Source organism: Furipterus horrens, unplaced genomic scaffold (assembly GCF_987537825.1).
Source record: "Furipterus horrens unplaced genomic scaffold, mFurHor1.1.pri manual_scaffold_6, whole genome shotgun sequence".
In the NCBI taxonomy this organism is placed as follows: Eukaryota; Metazoa; Chordata; class Mammalia; order Chiroptera; family Furipteridae; genus Furipterus; species Furipterus horrens.
In genome coordinates, this window is record NW_028327176.1 from 68,051,160 (window position 1) to 68,073,528 (window position 22,369).

The 22,369-nt window shown below is 36.4% G+C and overlaps 1 protein-coding gene across 4 annotated transcripts; it reads right to left on the reverse strand.

Annotated features, from left to right (window-relative positions):
- Positions 1 to 433: 433 nt before the first annotated feature.
- Positions 434 to 21,881, reverse strand: RNF103 (ring finger protein 103). 4 transcript variants are annotated; one of them, XM_090281688.1, is made up of 5 exons: positions 21,803 to 21,877; positions 20,692 to 21,661; positions 18,106 to 18,245; positions 8,511 to 8,626; positions 434 to 2,446 (listed from the first exon to the last, which is right to left on the reverse strand). In XM_090281688.1, exons 2-5 carry the CDS (start codon positions 20,915 to 20,917, stop codon positions 871 to 873), a joined length of 2,058 nt encoding a protein of 685 aa, XP_090137814.1. In that variant the 5' UTR covers positions 20,918 to 21,661; positions 21,803 to 21,877; the 3' UTR covers positions 434 to 870. The 4 variants fall into 4 exon arrangements, 3 of the variants coding, with proteins under 3 accessions (XP_090137814.1, XP_090137813.1, XP_090137812.1); XM_090281687.1 differs by having other exon boundaries at positions 21,780 to 21,872; XR_016511937.1 differs by adding an exon at positions 2,723 to 2,822 and having other exon boundaries at positions 2,384 to 2,446; positions 20,692 to 21,881.
- Positions 21,882 to 22,369: the final 488 nt, after the last annotated feature.

Consider the following 22,369-nt stretch of genomic DNA (forward strand, 5'->3'; position numbering starts at 1 on the left):
AAAGCAAACATAACAGAATGTAAATGCTTGGTGAATTAGATAAAGAAATGAATATTCACTGTACTGTGTTTCCAATGTCTCTGTAGTTTTGAAATTTTCAAAATAAAAAGTCAGGAAAAAGATATAAAGTAATCTATAGGCGGTTAGTTGCTATAGTTGGTTTTATTTAGATGAATATACTAAATACTCACAAATGATTTAATACTTAAAAAAAAAAAAAAGCCCACCATTAAATCCCTTCCCAATAAATCTAACCAAACTAAAATATAGACTAACATCGCCTCTAGACAGTGTTAGTAACATAATTTTTGTCTTTTTTTTTTCCACGAGTCACGAATCATGTTTGACTTATCTGTGAAACTAATAAATCAATAAAACTCCTACAGAATTCAGACACCTTATCAAAAACAATTTAACAATGGAAAAGCTGTAATCCTCTGGTTTTAAAATAATTTATTTCATAGATCTGTTTTAATTTCATGTCTCAGAGCATACATTATTTAACCAAGAGATGCTGGACAGAGATTGTAAAAAGGGAGGAAACATTTAGGATAAGAAACTGCCTCAATTCCATTAGAGTTTGATCCTACTTTATAACATCTTGCTAGGATAAATTTCTATCATACTTCTTTTGTGCTTACAAAAAAACATTAACTTATCAATTGCCAATGTTGTAAATAAAAATCTTTACAATTAAGTATGCATTCAATTAACGCACAACCAAGTAATTTCATCAACATTAGCATAATGTGTATTTCCTGTCATTGTACTAACATTAAACTAAACTTCAAACCACAAAAACGTTGTAACTAACATTAAAAAGGCAAGCTGTAAGATACTCAAAGCTTATAAAGGACAAATTGCACATGGTTAAGATGGGACATCATTTGACAAAGGCTGATGTTGTGCATATGGCTGCTTTTTTTTATAAGAAGGCCACCGGCAAACAGGGCAACAATGTCGGCCCCCAGCCAACCACATCACAATGCAATTCTGATGGAACACATGACCACAAGGCAATCCCATTAGCAAACATCCATTTTCAAAATTCTCTAGACAAACAACACATTCAGTACAGTGCAGCATATCAGCAGGCCAAGTTAACCAATCAGGTTCTATATCTTCATTAGTGTTATATGATCCATATGATCTCCCCTTCCTTTCATACAGGCTGGTCTGACAGTATTTATTGGCACATGAACAAGCCTCAGCACCACAGTGACTTGCTCTTCCTAGAGAACTGTGAACTATGCTTTGCTTATCTTCAGATACTTCCTTCTCGCTGCTACAAGTGTCTATGCTCTCAATGTCTGAGTCATTTTCAATATAATGAGAACCCTCCAACATTTCCTCTTCAGACTGGATTCCCAGACACTTAAACTGCCACATTGGCAAGTTTTTTATATAATCAGTTGGTATCAATGGGTGAAGCCAAAGGTCAGGGAAAGCTAATCGCTCCAAGTATAGGTCAGGATCTTCTTCCCAATCTGATTCTACAGGGAAGTTCTGAAAAGAAGCAATTGGGTGGAAGAGGTAGCTGGTGGACCAGTCCCACAGACTTGATAGCCACTCTAAGTTATTGGCATTGACTTCATCAGTGTTGCTGTTGCGCCGTCTTTTCTTCTGAAAGTAATCAATTAGTAAACCATGTCCAAGATATGTACTGAGAAAGAGGGCCGGGTGTGAAGAATAAAACATCCAGTCTGCCCTCACCCAGGAAGCCAGTGTGGTTGTATTAGAATATCTCAACAATTTTAAGCTGTATTCATAAAAGCTATCTAAGTAAGGGAGCTGTAAAAAGCCCAACACTGGTAGCCAGGAAATAATTAATAGAGAATTATATGTCCCTAAAGTGCTTATGAGAACCACAAATCGCTTTATGGTAGCTCCTTGTGTGATAAATAAGTCCATCCAAGCCATAAGATTAACGAGAACCAAGCTCAAAACAAACAAATCGTTTACTTCAGGTTGTAATGAGCGCAAAAATGAATCCATGGCCTGAAGGGATATAAATTCACCTGTGTGATTTCCGTATCTGTAAATTCCTTCAGGAGTTCTAAGTATGTAGGATGGCATGTTATATACACCAATATTTGTCATATAACTCCTGTTGTCCCAATTTTCCACATTAACAAAAATAAACTCAACTCTTCCAGTAAACTTTATACTCAGTGCAGAGAAGAAAGCTGGGGGTTGGTCAAGGTTTGCAAACAGGTATATTTTTACCCAATATTGATCACTTCTATTCCATTCTTCTTTTAAATGTTCAGCATTATAAATAGTTTTGATCCGAGAAGCTGCATGAGTAGTTATCCACTTAAAAATGTGCTCTACTTCAATCTTGCGTCCACTGTATTCTTTAAGCATGACTTTCCCTTTAGAAGTACTTGTTTGTGGAACAGACATAATGAGTGTGGATCGTACCCAGCCTCTTCTCTTGCAGTATCTATAAGAGAGTAAACTGTTAAGTAAACAGCTAGGCTGCTAGATAAGCTAGCTTGTTCATTCTCACTGTTGTGCAAACAATCTCTCTTCCCCTGATACATTTCTTTAGCACTTGAAAGATACCCTCTCCCCCAAACCAAATAACCTCTACAAAATCAAAAGCAGTACCAATATCTGGAAGCTTGTACACGAGGAAAAGCAAGCTCTCTTTTTGTAGTTTGTGTTGTTGTTGTTTTATAGCTCTATGTCATTTTTAAAAAAGAAAGGAAAAATGTACCTTGGAAAATCAAGGGAATCAGCAAATACTTTGGCATTAGTGTTGATAAGCTCCAAAAGATAATAGGAAAATAATTCCTCATCACCAGGAATTTAAAATCCTATTAAGGAAGCAAAAGATATAAAACTGTGTATATTCTATCTCTAAATAATGTCAAGAAAAAGTTTAAAAAAGAGGATATCATTGTAAGTTTGAACTGGTGAAAATTTCATAAAAGGTTTGGGAATGAAACCAGGTCTTAAGAGTGGTTAGATTCAGTTGAGCAAACAGAGAAGGAAATAGATCATCCTACACCCAAAGTCCCTGACTTGAATATAAACTCTGTGACAAGAGGAGCCACGCTGTACCTGTTTATTAACCTCAGCACCCATTACAATGCCTGATGCACATAGGCCCTGTTACAAAGTAATGTGCACAAAAGCTTATCTAGAAAAAAGTCCCATATTGTTTTGTATTCTCTCATGTCTTTAATGAAGACCATGAATAGGAGTATTTAACACAGAAGAAACAAAAATACTAAGTTTTCAGATTAAGAAGAGATTCAGTCCAATGACTGACCCCATTTTATAAGAGAGTAAGTACAGAAGAATTATCTAAAATTAAATCACTTGTTTAGATTTACACAGTAGGGTCATGACTCCAATCCTTATGGAAATGGACTGATTCTTACGCTAATATTTGTGATATTACTCTCCCACTAAAAAAAAGTAATTGACAAAGGAGGAAATACTAAAAAATAAAAATGGCCACTATTACAGTGGTGAGATTATAAATGAAATAGTTCTCTTCTTAATTTTTTTTAAAGGTCTTTTTTTCAAAAACCTACACTGTGGAATTTTGTGCAATATTAATTTACCTATATGACCGGGGGGCAGGGAGAATCCACCATGTGGATACATTTTCTTTTTTGGAGTCCCAACAACTGTCTGTTGATACATTTTGTTTATTATTGATTTGTAAATGGATGGCAGTAAGTAAATAAATAAAGCGAAGACGGCATGTTATGTCATAAAGATAACATTAGTGATGACTCTGGGAAACTCTCTGGGGGACTCAGAATCACAGACCGCAACTCAGCTTCTTAGAGTTGACTCACTTGCTTAACAAGATAAGATTCCATTAATATAAATATTGCTTTAACTGAATTGGTTTGAGAATTATGTATCCTAAAAAATAAAATATCTTCTATCCTTTAACAATGTATTTGTCTAATGCAAGATAATTCATTGACATTAATTCTATTTTTACCCTCCCCCATCAATTAATGCATATGTAGATAATTGCCTTATTTACATCTTAATTATCTTTAAATAGCTTTAATTTTTTAATTGTATATGACACTTATAATGACACAGTCCTACTCTTGGTCATTCTTTTTATCTTTGAAACCACTCCAGAGAATATCTGGCTTCTCATTTGTGTTATAAGTTGAATAACAATCTTTCTGATAGAAAACCTAAGTCTATAAAATGGGCAGTTTATAGTTGAGTATTATTTCTTCATGTAAGAAAACAAATGTACTATATGCTTTCTTTTCAGTTCAAAGCTAAGTGATAGTTTTAAGGTTTATCATTCCAGATAGAATTAAAGAGCCAGGAAAAAATAATTCTGTATGTTATCATGTATCTTTCAAATTAAATCATGTTTTCTAGACTTGAAAAAAAGCTCTAATACTTACAAAACACAAGGCTACTAATATGTGTATATATATATATATATTATATGTACATATAAATTCTTCTAAAGAAATCCAATACACAAATAAAGTATATCATTAATTTACACTTTACTGCTAAACAAAAATAAAGGCTAATGTACGTATTATTTTTTAAGAATGTTATTACCTTTTCTCTATATAAAAATTTTTACTGTCACTTTTTAAAAAGATTTTTAAAGGTCTAAATAAATTCAGCAACAATACCATCAAAATATCCTCCATTTTTTAAAGTAAATCTCGAGATCTCTTAGTGAATGTGAAGACTAAAAATGATAGGAACATGGCTTGTGAATTTTGATACTCCAGTTTCTGGCATGGCATGCTATACTTAAAAAGAAACCTTGGTATTCCGTTTATATAATGGTATTTCTTCAGATGACATCACTAGCTTCCTTGGCTTTCCTGGCCCTTCCTCCAATCTCTCCTTCCCTGCTTATTCCACGGGCCTGGACACCTGATGCTCTCACCATAAGCACCCCAACCCCTGTTTACCACTCAGCTTCCTGCAATTCCAATGTCCTTCATCTGTTCTTTACTACCCCTGATCTCTCCAACTCCCACAAGATATACAGTACACGCACTTCATTATGTATCTTCTCCAAAAAAAAAGCAGAGAACAGATCTGAAAGGTACAGCCATCTTAGCTAGATTGCATGTTTGGGGAATGACAGGATTATTGTCAGGCAAGCTGGATATGCAGATAAAGAAATTGAAACTCCTGCCATGGACGAAGTCAGACACTGCCCAGAGGTGGTAGTCCTGGATGGTCTTCTTGAGGTGACGCAGGGTAAGTACTGCTGTGCAATGGGACTGGCACACTAGACAGAGGAGGCTGTCCTGGAGGCCACCCAGAGAAGGAACTACAGTCAAGAAAGCAATACAGACCATGGAGTAGAGAGATTTGGTGTTTTTAAAAATCTGGGAACAAAATGACAACTCAATTATTCAAAATATGATTAGAACACTTGCTGAGTAACATTATCCCCTGGCCAGTTCTAACTATTTTGTTCTTCTATAGCTCCAGAATTCTCAAAAGAAAAAAAAAACAAAAACAAAAACAACCCTGACTAAGCACAGCTTAGGCATAGCTTCCATAGCAAGAACAGTTCTTTTGTAGTTGGAAGACTTTCCAAATAAAAGAAACATCAACATGACAATATTGAAACTGATACAAGTAACTGCATCAAAATCTTCATTTTTGTGATGAAAATTAAGATAAAGTAAAAGTGCATTTTTAATAACAAAAAAATTATAGTTGTAATGAACAAAAAAGCAAAATGTTGCTCAAAAAATATCTCTGCATCATAAATAAGGTGGGATTACTTGAGGATGAAGGATTTAGAGGAAAATGTATGGAGGTAGCTTATATGTGTCTTCATCACTCTTCAGCTAGTATAGAATCAAAAAGAGCTTTTCCAAAAGAAGTTGGAAAAATCTGCACTAAAATCCACTGGCCTCAATTATGACACTTCTGATATATTTTGCTCTATAAGATTACACAAAAAAAATCAAATATTACTATGAATAGATTATCTTCATTTTATGTTGTGCTCACTTTATTTTAAACTCTTTATTAATGTTATCTAACCTATATTGGACTCCAATATGTGTTTAACTTTACATTTTTAAATTTTGTTTTTTCTTGATGTTTTCTAATTTATTGGGTTAGCCAAAGTTCACTTGATTTTTCCGTAAGATGGCTCTAGTAGTGCTTAGTTGTCTTTAATTTCATTCAAAACAATTTTGTTAGATTGTATTATGATAGCTGTCATATCAGTGTGCACTTAAGAAAAACTTAACAAAACTGGTATATTTTTGTGTAGCCATTTTAATATTGAAGATGAAGAAAATATGCAATGTTTGCAGCGTACTGTATTATGTTTTATTATTTCAAGGAAGGTAAAAGTGTAACTGAAACGCAAAAAAAGATTTGTGCAGTGTATGGAGAAGGTGCTGTGACTGATCAAACATGCTGAAAGTGGTCTGCAGTTTTGTGCAGGAGATTTCTCACTCAATGGTCGGATAGAACAGTTCACATTGACAGAAATCAAACTGAGACATTAACTGAGAACAATCAACGTTATACCACACGGAAGATAGCTGATGTATTCAAAATATCTAAATCAGTAAAGTTATTGGTGAAAATGAAAAATGTGTCTTTTACTTTACAGAAAAAACCATACAGACTTTTATGCCAACCCAGTATCTGTAAGTTGCTATGTTTGGAACATATTATTTTTTATTTTTTTTAAAGATTTTATTTATTTATTTTTAGAAAGAGGGGATGGGAGGGAGAAAGAGCAGAAGAGAAACATTGATTGATTGCCTCTCCCATGTGCCCAAACCATGGCACCAGACTCGCAACCCAGGCCATGTGCCCTGACCAGGGATCAAACCAGTGACCTTTCGCTTTGCAGGTCAGTGTGCAACCAACTGAGCCATGCCTGTCAGAGCTGAAATGTATTATTTAGTTCACTGATTAAAAAAAAAAAAAAAAAATTAGTTCTGAATATTTCTCAATAAAATATTGACTTTTGGCATAATCTGGAAAAATATCAAAATAACCAGCATTATCATTTGTTCTGATATTGCAATCATCAGTGGGGTAAAAGAGGTCTTTCACTTAGACTCTGGGAATGATGGAACCAGACCAAATGCAATTGTCTTTGGTGAACAAAGAACAAAAATAAGAATGATTTCTTTTTCATAAGAACACTAGTACTTAGGCTATCTTGGACATTTCAACAAAAGGCATTGGACTATGATTAAGTTTCTGTAGTGAAGACAAGAGTGGAGCTTTGTGGGTACATGAGAGTAAATGTGAGTTAGGAGATACAAGAACTTCCCTTCTTATACCCAACTCTTAGGACATCCTGCTACAACAGCTCTCACCTTACAAGGGAGCAAAACAAGGAGAGTAGAGAACTAAAGCAAACATGGGCCTAAAGGAGAAAGGCAGGAAAATCTGAGGTGTAGCAGTGGTTCAGGAGGGTTTTCTACAGCTAATAGGTTTCCCATGTGGCCACATATAAGGAACATAAGTAAGTCAGGCATATCTACCCTATGTTAGAAGTTACCTAACGCTCTGGAGGTTTTTACTTACATACCATATGCCTCTTCCTCAGCATTAAATAAAACATTCTATCCATGCTAATATTTTAGTAAATACTTATTGAATGGATAATAAATAAATTTAATTTTTAACTTGGTGGCACCAGAAATTGAAATAAAATGCATTATAAAGAACAAGTAATGGAATAATAACAAAAGAAATCATTTGACTGAATAAATACTGGAGATGATGACAAAAAGAAAAACAAAAATGCCTATAAGGGTTCCTGTCTGAGAAAACGGAAAAAACAAGCAAACAATAAAAGACAGAAAAGGAAAGGTAGAAAGGGTACATGGTTTATTAAAGAAAAATAGGATGCCTGGCCAGGTAGCTCAGTTGGTTACAGCATCATCCCAATACACCAAATCTGTGGGTTTGTTCAATCTCCAGTTAGGGCACATACAAGAATCAACCAATGAATGCATAAATCAGTGAACAACAAATCAGAGTTTCTCTTGCTCTCCCTTTCTCTCTCTAAAAATCAATAAAGAAACTTTTAAACAAAGAGAAAAAGAGAATGAATCTGGATTTGAACACTAGGTTTAGGGAATAGGATATATTAAGGATAAGGCAGATGAAAATGAGTGTCAAATGCAAACCACAGATCTGAATTATGGAAGAAGATTTAGGTCAACACAAAGGTGTCACCTAAAGCCATAAATGTGCTGAAGTCTCTGTGGGAAAGAAAAGTAAAACAAAAAGGGCTGAAGGCATACTCTTAAGAGTTCACCCCCACTAGAAAGAATACAGAATAATCAGATAGGGAAGAAAAAAAGAGATTTCAGGGAAAAGGTAAATAACTGCCAGATTACCAAAAACTTAATCAGGTACCTGTGTAACTAACAGTAGGCTAAATTTTGCAAATAACTTTCATTTTAAAGAAGTTTCTAATATCATTGCCTTTATTTTAAAAAATTCTGGTCAGAACGCAAATTCTAAGAATTGCCCAATCAACTTACCTGGGGTCACTGGAACAATTAAAAGTGCCTGTCCGTATTCCAAATCTTGACACCTTTTTCACCATTTTCTCCCAGTGGATTTTACCCACCAAGGGACTTCTGTCGTTTGCTATGACCTGTTCCCCCAAAAGAAAAACACAAACTTCAATTACCTAAAATGGAGTCAAGCCAACCATTTATAACATAACTTCACTTTTTTAAAAAAGATTCTGTTCAGTTCTTTTTTACTATATCATATTATCATTGCAATCTTGTAGAAGGAGCACCTGTCTACCTGGAAAAGACTCAAAACACCAAATACAGTTCATTCAACTCCCACACTGTGTGGCAGTTACAAAGAAGGGGAGTCAAAGCCATATTAAAAAGCTAGCAACATCCCTTCTCCACCATATGGTTTAAGAAAGTGGCCCTTGGCGTCATTTCTTTGCTCTGAAAATTTTAAACAATAATCAAAATAAATCTTACTTCAAATAATCACATGTGGATTTGACAAGTTCAAATTTCACTTTTTTATAATTACGGAGCCAGAGTCAAACACATGTTTTCTATTAAATGATGCTTTGACTAAAACCAATACTACTCTCTATGGTCCTTTCATAACAATCATGAAAGGTTCTAACATATAAAAAGGATTACCATAATGAATTCTACATTTTTGAACTGCTACTTCAAATTTGCAAATAGCTTTCAAACACAATTAGGATTGGAATAAGAAAAATATTTCTTAAAAAAATATTAATTAACCTAAGCAACCTTCGAAATACATAATGACTTTTTTCTGAGCTTTTCGAATAGTTAATAGTGTTTTCCTTTATTCTTAAATCTTCCTGCTCTAAATGAAGGCAGAATTCCAACAGAGATACCAGTAAAAAACAAAAATATAAAATATTTGTTAAAAACAAAAACACAAACAAAAGTAACTAGAACTTAAAGGAAAGCCAAAAACATCTTCATGAAAACATCCATTTATTTTAAGCCCAGGGTATATATACTCTAAGTTTTGGGGTTTTTTTTAAAGAATGCTATATTACTAGTACTATTTAATTCAAAATTATAACACAATACTCTGAGAGCTACTAATCTTTCTGGCAGGAAGGGCTATTTTCATGTTCACAAAGCCTCAGGGAAGTGAAATTGCAGGGGTGTGTGTGAAATGAGTGCCAATAGTCAACTCCCAGGGAGAGGCAGGAGATGGTACAGCTACCTCATCTGTGGCCCCTCTGCTGGAAGTCTAACAGATTTTCAAGGGCAACAGGAGGAAATAGAATGCATGATGCTGAAAATGACACTTTATGTGCCAACAGGCCAATAAATACTGCCTTATACCATTGATATTATCCTCAAACCTACAGGCATACATGCATTTGTAACATTTTGTAACATAACTTGGATGCTTAATAAACACACACACATAATTTAGGACATGAACAAATGGTTTTGTTAGTACTTTTTAGTGACAATAAGTGATCTTATTAAGGAAGACACAAGTTATTATTCAAATACTCAGATGGTTGAGGTGACCAGAAAGAGGCCAATTTGAGGACTTGGTCTTAGCAAATGAAAGCTCTTTCTGAGGAGGTTCACATTGGTTACATTTAAGTTCCTACCTTTTGCATTTTTCCCACAGTCCAAAAGTGCTGAATAAATTTTACTTAAAGAATAAGGGAGATCGAGCAACACAGGTGTTTCTTTTCTTTTCTTCCTACCACTCAAGTGTCAATATAGTAGTTCTTCTTTCCATCAAGTAATCAAAGAAATCTTGAACTTATTTTTCAAATTACTCGGAGTTCAGAAGTCTCGGTGCAATCAATTTACCATATTCCCTGTTCTGGTCTCCTAAGGGGCTGGGGGTGGGGGGCAATATCTGTAATAATGACAACAACAACAACAACAAAAAAGGAACTCCCTTTCACTCCTATTTACTAATCAAGGCTGCAAATAACCCAAACATTTCAGGTCTGTGTTTAAAATATTGCATCAAGAGATTAATGAAGAGGTTGCTTTAATCAATATGAGATACAGCCTTAAGTCTAGGGGCATCTTTAAGTGAAGATCCTGATCACTGCACAGGTATCTTTCAGACTTAGAGCTCCAGTGCTAGGAAAGGAAGTAGGAATTAGAAGGTGCTGTTCCCAGGCACTCAGGTTGCGGCACAGACAACAGAAGTGTGTGAAGAGAGGTGGGAACACCCCTGTAACAAGTACATGACAATGTTTAACCCTAGAGCCTATTTATTCAGCAAGCTGTTCCAACATATGCTTTTGAAGAGTTTAATGATCCCTGACTGAGAAAGCCACACAAAAACGAAAGATCTGGTAGACATTGCATGAAAGCATTTTATTTGATTCTACAGTTTTGTTTATGCAATTAGAAATTATTTTGTCCAATGTCCTAAATAGTCATGTCATTCAAATAAAAGTTTAGCATAAATTAAATCTGGTGGAGGCTGAATTAACAACCACTAAAAATCTTAATATTTTTACAAAATCACTCATCTGGCTGAGTCACATTGCACAACAAAATACCTTAAGCCTGTTACTACTGGTTCACACCAGTAAGAGTTCCCAGACATAGCTCATATCCAATAGAATGCACAATGATTCTGAGAGGCATTCACATTCTCTTATTAAGAGAGGAGGCATATCTTTTGTTAGCTGACTTCTTTATGGGAATAGTATCATAGACTAGAAAAGAAAAACAAGATAAAAGTACAGCCTGAGTTCCAAGTCTGGGACAGACTTGGCAAAAGGCTAGAAATGAAGCAATCTTTCTTCGCCCCACCCCCAAGGTATCTGCTGCTCTAACTGGCATCCTCACACCTGCTCACCATTGTATTTCCTCCAGCTAGTCTAGTGCAGCTAACCTAACTCATTTGGGTTCTCACTAAATGTTTCTGTTGAACCAAACAATTTTAACTTTTTATGGTTTAGTAATTCATTCTTCTACTTCTGATTATACAGATTCTCCAAAGTCTCCAAGTTTTTAATTACTGTTATAATGAAAGTCCCTTTCCCAACAATCTGTCACCTAGAATGTTTTCTGGACAAACATTATCATAAATAATATCTTGCTATGCAACTGCTCATCAATGTTTTTAATCGAGTCCAACATAAAAACTTCCAATCCAGTATATTTAAAAATATACTCTTTCTATTAAAAAACTACTGCAATTGTCTAACAAACTTCTTTAGGATCCCTTAAGATGCTAGCACTATCATGGACCATCCATCTCAACTGGGAAAGACAATCAACCATATACTAAAATGTGGCCCACACATTTTAGTTAACCAAACTATAACTGTTTTATGGCACAGACTATCATTATTCATCTTTGTGCCCTCAGTGCTTATCTCAAAGTTCAACTGGCACACAATAGATTTGAATATTTGTTAGATGGTTTGATGAATGGATGGAATCAGTGGTTTGCTGGTAAATGTTTAACAACTAGGTCTCCAGAAGAAGCAGGAAGCTCTGATTTGCTGATTTCCTTAGTGTAAGTACTCCCAGATGGCCAACTTCAAATTAGCAATGTGGTATCTTTAAATATGGAGTTGGGAAGAAGTGTTAACAAACACCCTTCATGAAACAGTATGAGCTGGCTCCAGCACATCACTGGATGGAACTGGGTGGGATAGTGTGTGATGCCAACTGCCCTTATTTTCTGATGTCCACCTGTGTAGTCCAGTTAAACTTACAAAGAAAAACTGGACCTCAGGTATTGCCTACTCTCTTCCACATGTACTATAGGTGTTACATTGGTATAAGAAAAAGACACATGCTTTTGCCTATATTTTAGAGGTGGATTTTATTACTAATCAGAACATTTGGCATATGCCTTTTATTATCACATCCTCATACACCACCACCTAGGCTAAATTAAGTAACATAACTGCAGAGAACAGGAGTGCCATGCAATGATATTTTCTGCATCTCTCAATATATTTTAACAGGGAGTTTCTACTTTCAAAATCATAGACCAACCTAAATATATATACACAAATTGTATAATAGCATTAAAAATGAGGACAAGTGATTGACAAAAACTCAATGGCATTTAATTATTTCTTTGGTACTCTCACAAGCTTCTTTTATGAGTAAACACAAGTTTTTCACTAATACAAAATGAAGTATAAAGTGGCTGGTCATATACAGTGGAACCTCAGTTCCCAAACTTAATTTGTTCTGGAAACTGTTTGAGAAATGATTTTTTTGAAAACCGAATCTCCCTTGTTTGTAGCCTGAGAGATGCATGACTGATCATACAGGTATCAGCATAAAAGGGTTGTCGGGTAGAGAATTGAGACTCAAAGTTTTGTTAGGCAACTGAGACATTTTGTGTGTGTGAACAACTTGGTCAAGGACCGAACTGTTCAAGAACCAAGATGTTCAAGAACTGAGGTCTGATTGTATTTTGCCTTGAGAGTAGTGTCAAGAAAGGAATAAATATGTTAGAATCTCCCTGGACAAAACTATTATCTAGAAGCAAAGATGAACAAATTTTAAAACAGCTATTAACTCTTTTCAGCCCAACAGGAAATATACTAGCATAATACTTCAGTACATATTGACCCAAAGCTTTACTTCAAATACTATGATGCTTTTCACTGTTATGTCAATTCCAGTGATGTTAAATTCCTTATGATGTGACAAAGCCAGTCGGGAACAAATATTAATTTCTTTGAACTTCTCTGAACAAGTCAAAACAGAGAAATAGAAATGTTAAGGATAAATCCATAAAACCCATAAAGTATGCAGACTTTTCCATTTCAGAAGCAAATCCACTGTTCATCTGCCTCTAAGAGTGTTTTGAAAGAAACGTAATTGTCTTCTGTTTTGTGATGCAAAGAAGATTGTGTGGCAGCACAATCAAAGAATCCACAAAACTGGAAAATAGCTAATGAAATAAGCTTAGGTTAAAAGAAAGCAGGAACTAACAGAATGTTAGAAAGAATTGTTAGAAAAAAAAGAGTTGTTAGTTTCTTTCACCTCACACTACAGAGAATGTAAAATAGACAGAAAAGCTTGACATGAAAAGGAGTATCCTAATACTCTATTTTAACATAAGGATAATTCATGAGCATGAATACATCTTCAAACAATTAAGAAAAGGAAAATATAAAGACCATTAACATGTATTATGAAGAAAAAACTCACGAAATGTAGAGAAGGTAGAATAAGAAATATAGGAGAAACTAAATAAATTAGAGAAATTCATTTTTCCTTTCATAGTGTCATTCCATATGAAGTGTCACCAAAAAAGATAATCAATCGAAATTATCGATCAATCTATTCTAGAAAAATAATGAACTGACCAAGTGATGAAATAGCTAAGTCATATACCTATTTGGTTGGGCCTCATTCTGCAAAGCCCTGGAGAGGTCGCCAGTTTAATTCCCAGTCAGGGTACATGCCTGAGTTGCAGATTCAGTCCCCAGTTGGGGTGCATACTGGAGGCAACCAATCAATGTTTCTCTCCCTTTCTTTTTCCCTTCCTTCCCCTCACATTAAAAATAAACAAATCTTAAATAAAAAAGCTTTCATTTAAGAGCCTACACCAAAGTTTCTGTGCGGACAGGTTAGCTGGTTAGTTCAGAGTGCCAAAGACAGGGTTTCAAACTCAGTCTTCTCAGTTGTCCTGCCAGAGACTGTTCTTTCAACGTAAGCCAGCCATTTGGCAGATATAAGCCACTACTCCCAAAGAATACAAGCCAGACAGTACTGATCAGTTCAAATCTTGAAGGTCACTAGAAAAATGAAGTGTGTATATGTGTGTCTCCTACTGCATCACTGACACACAGAAAACCAAATAAATACATTCCATTTTTCTTAGAAATAATTTCTAAACTGTTAATATCTATAAAGTTTAAAAAATATTTTCAGACAATAATTTAGTGATTATAATTTATAATGCTAACATTCACTATCATTATTTCGTCTTCATTAAAGTGTCACCTTACCAGAGAATTCCTTGTCACTCTAACTTACCTAGCTTATTTTTCTTTATAGCACTTTCCATGAATTGATGTTATATTAAATATTTATTTATTTAGTGCCTACCTCTCCCAAATGGAATTCAAGCTTCCTGAGAGAACAAGGAGTTAGCCTGGTGTATGTTCCTGATATATCTCCAGGGCCTTGCATACAAATATTTTGTGAATTTTGTCACATAATAAGGGAGTTAAATCCATGGTCACCTTTAATAGGACATCAAAAAATATTAGATCATTTATAAGCCAAGAATAAATTGCTAATTAGTGAACCAGAATGTTTGCTGTCTATAGGTAATAACACCCTATATACGTATCAAAAGATTTCCAGACATTTAACATGGCTTTCCCAGGTTTGGAAGGTGTCAGCAGTTTTACCATTCATCTCTATGGGATCATTCAATGTGTGTACAAACATTTCAACACAGAACACGGGACAGTGGGACTCGCTATTCAAGTCAACCTCAGAAATAAAACTAAAATGATCAAAATCAGTAAGTCCTCCTTGATCAGACTATCAGAAATAAATATCTGGGAAAAGAAATAGAATAACAATTTACTTATAAAGCTTTAAAGATGCTACAGTTTATTTTTCAATACCAACTAATTAACACAGAAATAAACTAGAATTTGATGGATAAGGTATACCATACCCTCCCAGGTTCTCCCTCTGCTGAACTTAAAAATTACTGATTACAAAGATATCTACAGATTCAATTCAATGCCTATCAAAAAAAATACTGACACTTCTCACAGAATAAATAATCCTAAAATACATATGGAATCACAAGACCTTGAATACCCAAATCAATCTTAAGAAGAACAAAATTGGAGGTATCATGCATGCTACCTGATATCAAACTATACTACAAACAAAGCTAGAATAATCAAAACAGCATGGTACTGGCATAAAAAAAAAAAGACACATAGATCAATGGAACAGAATAGAGAGCCTAGAAGTAAACCCATGCCAATATGGTCAATTAATCTATGACAAAGGAGACAAGAATATGCAATGGGGTAAAGACAGCCTCTTTAATAAATGGTGTTGGGAAAACTGGACAGATATACGCAAAAAAATGAAACTACCCACTTTCTTATACCATATACAACAATAAACTTGAAATGAACTAGAGAGTTAAATGTAAGACCTAAAACCATAAAACTCCTAGGAAAAAAGCCTAAGCAGTAAATTCTTTGACATCACTCTTAATATTTTTTAAAAATATGTCCTTGGGCAAGAGAAACAAACAAAAAAAAAAAAACAAATGGGACTACATCAAACTAAAAAGTTTTTGCACAGTAAAGAAAACCATCGACAGAATGAAAAGACTAAAGACAACCTAATGAATGGGAGAAGATAGTCATCAATGATATATCTGATAAGGGGTTAATATCCAAAATATATAAGAAACTCATACAACTTAACACCAAAGAAAACAAACAATCCAATTTAAAAATGGGCAGATGACTTGACTAGACATTTCTCCAAAAAGGACATAAAGACAGCCAATAAACATATGAAAAAGTACTCAACATCAGTAATTGTCAGGGAAATGTAAATCGAAACCACAATGAGATATCACCTCACACCTGTCAGAATGGCTATCATCAATAAATCAACAAACAACAAGTGTTAGTGAGGGTGCAGGGAAAAGGGAACCCATTTGCTCTGTTGGTGAGACTGCAAACTGGTACAAGCACTTTGGAAAAAAGTATGGAGGTTCTTCAAAAAATTAAATATAGAACTACCTTCTGACCCAGCAATTTCTCTTCTGGGTATTTACCCGAAGAAATCCAGAACACTTATTTGACAAGATATATGCATCCCTACGTCCACACAGCATTATTTACAATAGCCATTGATAGATGACTGGATACAGATAGGGTACGTATATACAACAGCATATTACTTGGCCATAAAAAAGAAAAAAAATTACCATTTGCAACAACATGGATGGACATGGAGGGTATTATACTAAGTGAAATAAATCAAAGAGAGAGTAAAACAAATACCATATGATTTCATTTATATGTAGAATCCAAAAAACAAACAAACAAAATAGAAACAAACTCATAGATACAGAGAAAAAAATTGATGGTCACCAGATGGAAGGGAGGGTGAGGAGGTGAGTGAAAAAGTTGAAAGGCATTAAGAAAAAAAAAAGTACAAATTGCCAGTTAAAAAAATAGTTACAGGGACATAAAGTATAGCACAGGGCATGTAGTTAATAATATTGTAATAGCCATTTATGGTGTCAGATGGGTGCTAGACTTATCAACGTGATCACTTGGTAAATTATGTAAGTGTCGAATCACTATGTTGCACACCTGAAACTAATATTGTATGTCAACTATAATTAGAAAATAAATAAATTCATTTTTAAAATGACTGAATTAGATTATCCAGAGGGTAGTAAGTCAAACACAATTGGAAGACTGCAAGTAAAGAAAAGGTCACGGATATCCAATGTAATCACTTGAAGAATTCCCAAACCTTAACCCATTAGCCTAGAGAACTACAACATTATTTCACTCTCTTTAGAGTGAGACCATGTACAACAGAAAGTCTATCCACCATCATAATGAAATCAGTGACAGAACCAGATTTGCAATTAAGGTCTCTGAACTCAGCTTTTTTCCACATTTTACAGTCATGTTCCCATATTGAAAGATATATGAAAACATGGCTACGTTTTGTTTTTTTTTATACCCTGACTCAAACTTTGCCAGCCCCAGTGTGAAATGACAAGAGCACTAGACAAGAAATGAGGGGACCTAGAATTTGATCCTAGTTCAATAATCATAATTTTAGCTGAATTCATGCTGTTAATTTCCTTAATATGATACTTTAAGGAACTTACATTTTAACATTTAAATAACTTTAGCCTTGCCATAAGTGATATTTATGAAATTATGTTTGATATATTGATTTTTCTAATTTACATTAAAATACGTAAGTGATAATATGCGCCGATTCATTTACCACGAATGGTACATAAACTATACTTTGGGAAGCATAAAAGATGCTTTTTAAAGTACTTCATAGCTCTAAAAGTCTAGTATGCTAATTACATCTCAATTTTTATAAGAACTAGGGTTTAAAATTATAATCTCATCAAGTTCATAGCAAACTAATGAGCAACCCCCCACCACCATTCCCTACAACACCCCACAAAGGTTGGCTACCTCCCTATAGAAGGATTCCTTTACTTTTTTTAACTTCAGGTTCTTCCTTTAGATATAAAAATTATTTGACTCACAGAGTTAAAAACTGGCTTTTAAAAAAATTAAGAGAAATAGTACAAATCACTAAATTAAAGGAATATATATGTGTGCTTCTTACTTTAATGAAGCTCCAACAACTAAAACGAATTTCCTTCTGATTCTAAACAAAGCAATCAACCCTCTTTCCCCAACACTTCCCATCACCCACTCTTCAATTTTCATTTTCCTTGGTCTATGAAATGTCTTAAAGAGGACATTGGAACATCCCTATGAGAGCTGAGTTATGTCTAAGAAGCCTGAAAAAAGTACACAGAAGTGTTACCAACTGGTGAATGCTATTTCGGTAAAAATAAATTCAATTCTATCATTGTTTCTGATACCTGAACTAGCCAGATGCCATCTTTTGTGTCTTCTACAAGCTCATAGAAGTGCATTTCACCACTGAAATTGGTACTAGAAACAGATTCAGATGCCTCTTCTTCCTTGAGTGCAGAATAGAGTTCACCTTCCATCAAGTCACCTAAAGACAGAAAAAAATAATGTTAATAAGATTTCAAAAATCCCTCTTTCCCCAACTTCAATGATGAATTTCACTTTACAATGTTAAAAATATTATACTTTCATTGCACTCTATAGATGAGGAGAACCATTTAAGATCAATATATTCAGTAAATACGTAATAAGAACCTACTATGTGCCAGGCAAAAACAAACAAAGACAAAATACATCTCCTTGTGGGGCTTGTACTGAGAGGGGCGGGGGTGAGGGGGCGTTGCTCATCACATAACTTATTAGGGAATTACTGAATTTCTACCAGTACAAAGCCACCACAAGATTATTTAGTTTTGTGTATAACATATCCAGGCTTCAAATAACTTTTAAAGAGTATGGTTTATATACCTCTGATTAACAACATTTAGAAATGAGTTTACAGAATTTGCCATCACCACATTCTTAAAATAACAATAGAGATTATATGACTTGGAGACTAGATACAAAAGATCACCTACAAAAACAAACTCCATATTCAAACACAAATTAACACTATATCCCTGGCTGGTGTAGCTCAGTGGACTGCGTGCCAACCTGTGAATTGAAAGGTGGCCTATTTGATTCCCAGTCAGGGCACATGCTTGCGTTGCAGGCCAGGTCCCCAGTTTGGGGCGTGCAAGAGGCAACCTATCAATGTTTCTCTCACACATAGATGTTTCTCTCCCTTTCTTTCTCCCTCCCTTTCCGTCTCTCTAAAAATAAATAAAAATAAAATCTAAAAAAAAAAGTCTAAATTAACAGTATAAATTTAGAGCTTACATAATCAAATAAAAAGTAAAGGAAAACACTAATGTCAAATCATTTTAACTTCTGCCTTAAATTTTAAACCTGAGAAAATAAACGCTTTATCACGATAGCAACAAAACCACACACAACAAATACTTAAATTATAAAGTTAATTATAAAGTCTTGCTATACCAAGACTTCTCTACTATACAATGTGTGATCTGAGTCATATTTTTTGTGGGCTATATTTTTTAAGTGTCATGTACACCTCTGTACAAAGGTGACAAATATTTTTAGGCCCAAAGGAAGACAGCACTAAATAAAAGTCAAAAGGAAAAAGATTTGTGTCATCAAACTATTTTACCATGAAAAATGATTTGGCTTTGGCAGTTAAGACATCTGTCGTTTCCAAACCTAGAGAGTTTATTTATTAGAGATCTACTTCACTCTGTTCCCCTCACCCAGATATAAAAGTCACCATAAACCAGTCAGTAAACAAGAGGCAAGAATAATACTGTTTTTAATAGACAATTTCATGTTTCCTCTAAAAACAATGTATCATTTTAACAGAAAGGGTTCCCTCCTCTATCCTAGTAGGGATTATGAGTTAGATAACCCTTAATTTGCAAATATGTGAATGCTAAATCCTCTGGAGTTAATATTCTTGTCTATCATACCACATAGCTATAGAGTCCTAAATAAGGAAAATATTTTTCTTGTTAAAGACACAGCTAACAGCTATATTTGAAACAACAACAAGAAAAAAGATAACCATCAGTTTCAACTGTTATCTACAGCAACCCAGAATGCCTTTCTCAAATGATAGTACATTCCCGTTCAAGGAAGTATATCTAAACAATGATATGCTTTATATCCCAATTATACCCCCAAACCAGCAGTTATTGAAAATGCATTCTTTAACATGTTAGTCTCTTAGCACTACTTCAATTCTATTTCTCAGCCCATTTAAGTTGATTCAGCAAGGCCTGTGACACAGAAGGGGAAAAAAAAGTTTACATCCAAAATACAATGGATTTTTCAAAAGCCCTGACAGAAATGTAAAACAAACAAGGTAGGCATTTACAAAAGATATTCATCTCATTTTCACCACACTTAAAGTATGAAAAACTAATACTGTACAGTGTACAATTTAATTTAATTATTTTATTTAATTTAAACTCATTATATTCAATTTAAATCTCAGGTCTAAATGCCTCTTTGATATTAAGTATTTCAGTGATATTTTTCCTTCTAGGTAACTTGCTGTTATTATGGTGACAAATATTGCTATCTACAGACAATGTTTGGTGGTTCTGCTTATATCCTTACGAATTTCAACTGACAAATAATAATGCTTTCCAGTTTGTAACATATCCGAATTTTGAGAAAATCACTGAAGCTAGTGCTAGGAAGCTGCCCTTTAAACTGTTATACTTTAAAATAGCCATGAAAAGACACACATAGACCCCTACAATTAATTCCAGGCCCCTTCTCTAAACGGGGTTTCACATGTTTTTTGGTAGAAAACCTAGACAAAGGAAAACTGGGCAGCTCTCGGAGGAATCAGCTTAACTCTTCCAGGTAAGGCCTCATTCTGGGGTACCACCAGGTACGAGGAAGTAAAGGTCGCCCTCTCCCCCCGCCCCCGCCCCCGGGCGGAGGAGACCTCAGGAGAGCCCGATACTCGCCTGACTTTTCCACCAGTTCCCGCACATCCTTCTTCTCAGGCAGCCCCGAGTACCCCAGTCCTCGGCACTCCAGAATGGTCTTCAGCTTCCTGAAGCTCAGCGCCACCGGATCTACCAGCTGGGTGGCAAAGATGCCAGTTTCATACCACACAATGGCCTCAAAAAACCTGGCCACGACGAACAGGACCAGGAAATAGAGGAGCAAGAAAAAAAGCTTCAGCCACATCTTTCCTGGCGTCTCCTTTCTTTGCAGAGAGCTCCAAGTACGAAGAAGAGGAGGGCGGGGAAGTGTGTGTTCACACCAGCCTGGGCGAGGGCACGATCTGTGTGTGCGGCAGGCCCTCGTCGCCGTCACTGTCAGCACATCCCTGGCCCGCGGGCAGGTGGACTTGGGTATCTGCGGGGGGTGGGCCAGACGACAAGGGGCCCCGGCCCAGAGCCTCACGCAGGGCCTTCTAGTCAAGAGGCGAGAAAAATAAAAGGAAAAAACTTTAAAAGCCCCATCAATTGAGCACCAAAAGAGGAGCGCAGGGAGAGCCGGTCCAGGCAGGGGGCACTGACCGAGGCGGCGGGGGTAGTCCTTCCAGCACCGTAATCTCAAGGGGAAGGGGGTAAGCCAAAAAATATTTCCGGTCCACAAAGGAAGCCGGGTCGCGGCTGCAGGCAGGACCGGAGGGGCAGACGGAGATCCCGCGGCGGCGGGTCAGGAGGGCGCGGCACTTGGCTTGGCCAGGCCCGGGGCCGGTGCGGAGAGGAGCGGACGCCGCAGCGCCGCGCCCGGTGCCCAGGGCCCAGGCCCCGCCGGCCTCCCAGGCTCTGCGAGAAGCGCTGCAGGCACAGCGGTGGCGGCGGCTCCAGGTTCGCTCTGGCCGGCGGGCGGCGCCTTTCAGGCAGGCGGGCACCAAGGCCCGGCCCCGGAGGGGGCGTCGCGGTCTCTGCAAAGGGCAATGGGGCACGCGCTGCGAAGATTCTGGAAAAATAAAAGAAAAACAGGCCCGAGATGGCTCCCCGGGCGGCTACTGGATTGTCTCCTAGCCACACTGCGCCCGCCCCGCTCCGAGGGGTTTTGCGGGTCCCGGCCGCCGTACCAACGCTCTGGTGCTCTGGTTACCTCACGAGGCCACGACGGTCGTCTCCTGAGCAGAGGATCGGCTGCGGTCGCAGCCCCTGCCGAGACATAACAACTGACGTGGACAGCGGGGCGGGGCCAAGTGGGAGCGCCCTCTCTGCTGGCGGAGGAGCCGAGCGGCCTAGCCTGGGCTTCCTAGCTAGGGGCGCGGAAGAACCAAAACCTTCACTGGGCTTCCAAACAGCTCTCAGAAGTGGCTCTCCACCGTCTTCTTCACCCTTTTTCCTTTTGCCCTGCAGATGTTTAGTAATTGATTCTGTCTGAGGGTTGGACGTTGGACTGTGTCGCTTTGTGTATTTTTTGTAAAAATGAGTTAATTATCCTGTAAAAATCGGTACAAATAGAAGAGTATGTTTATGCTAGGTCCTGGTGAATTGGTTAAATTTTGGCATAGTTGGTTTGAGATGGTAGAGGGTGAAACACAGAGAACAGTGATTTTCAGTCTCTAGGTGAGAATGTAGTTTGTGCCCGTATGTTAGAAAAGGTTTGGCCAAAAGGGCAGTTAGAACTAGGTACACTGGTTCCTTCCCTGTTAGAATATCTTCCCTT

Coding starts and splice junctions, on each gene's coding strand:
- RNF103 (XM_090281688.1), bottom strand. CDS start 20,917: ATGTGGCTGAAGCTTTTTTTCTTGCTCCTCTATTTCCTGGTCCTGTTC. Junction 8,627..18,105: donor ATGGCATCTGGCTAGTTCAG/GTATCAGAAACA, acceptor TTGGGGGAACAG/GTCATAGCAAACGACAGAAG. Junction 2,447..8,510: donor AATTGTTCCAGTGACCCCAG/GTAAGTTGATTG, acceptor ACTCTCTTATAG/ATACTGCAAGAGAAGAGGCT.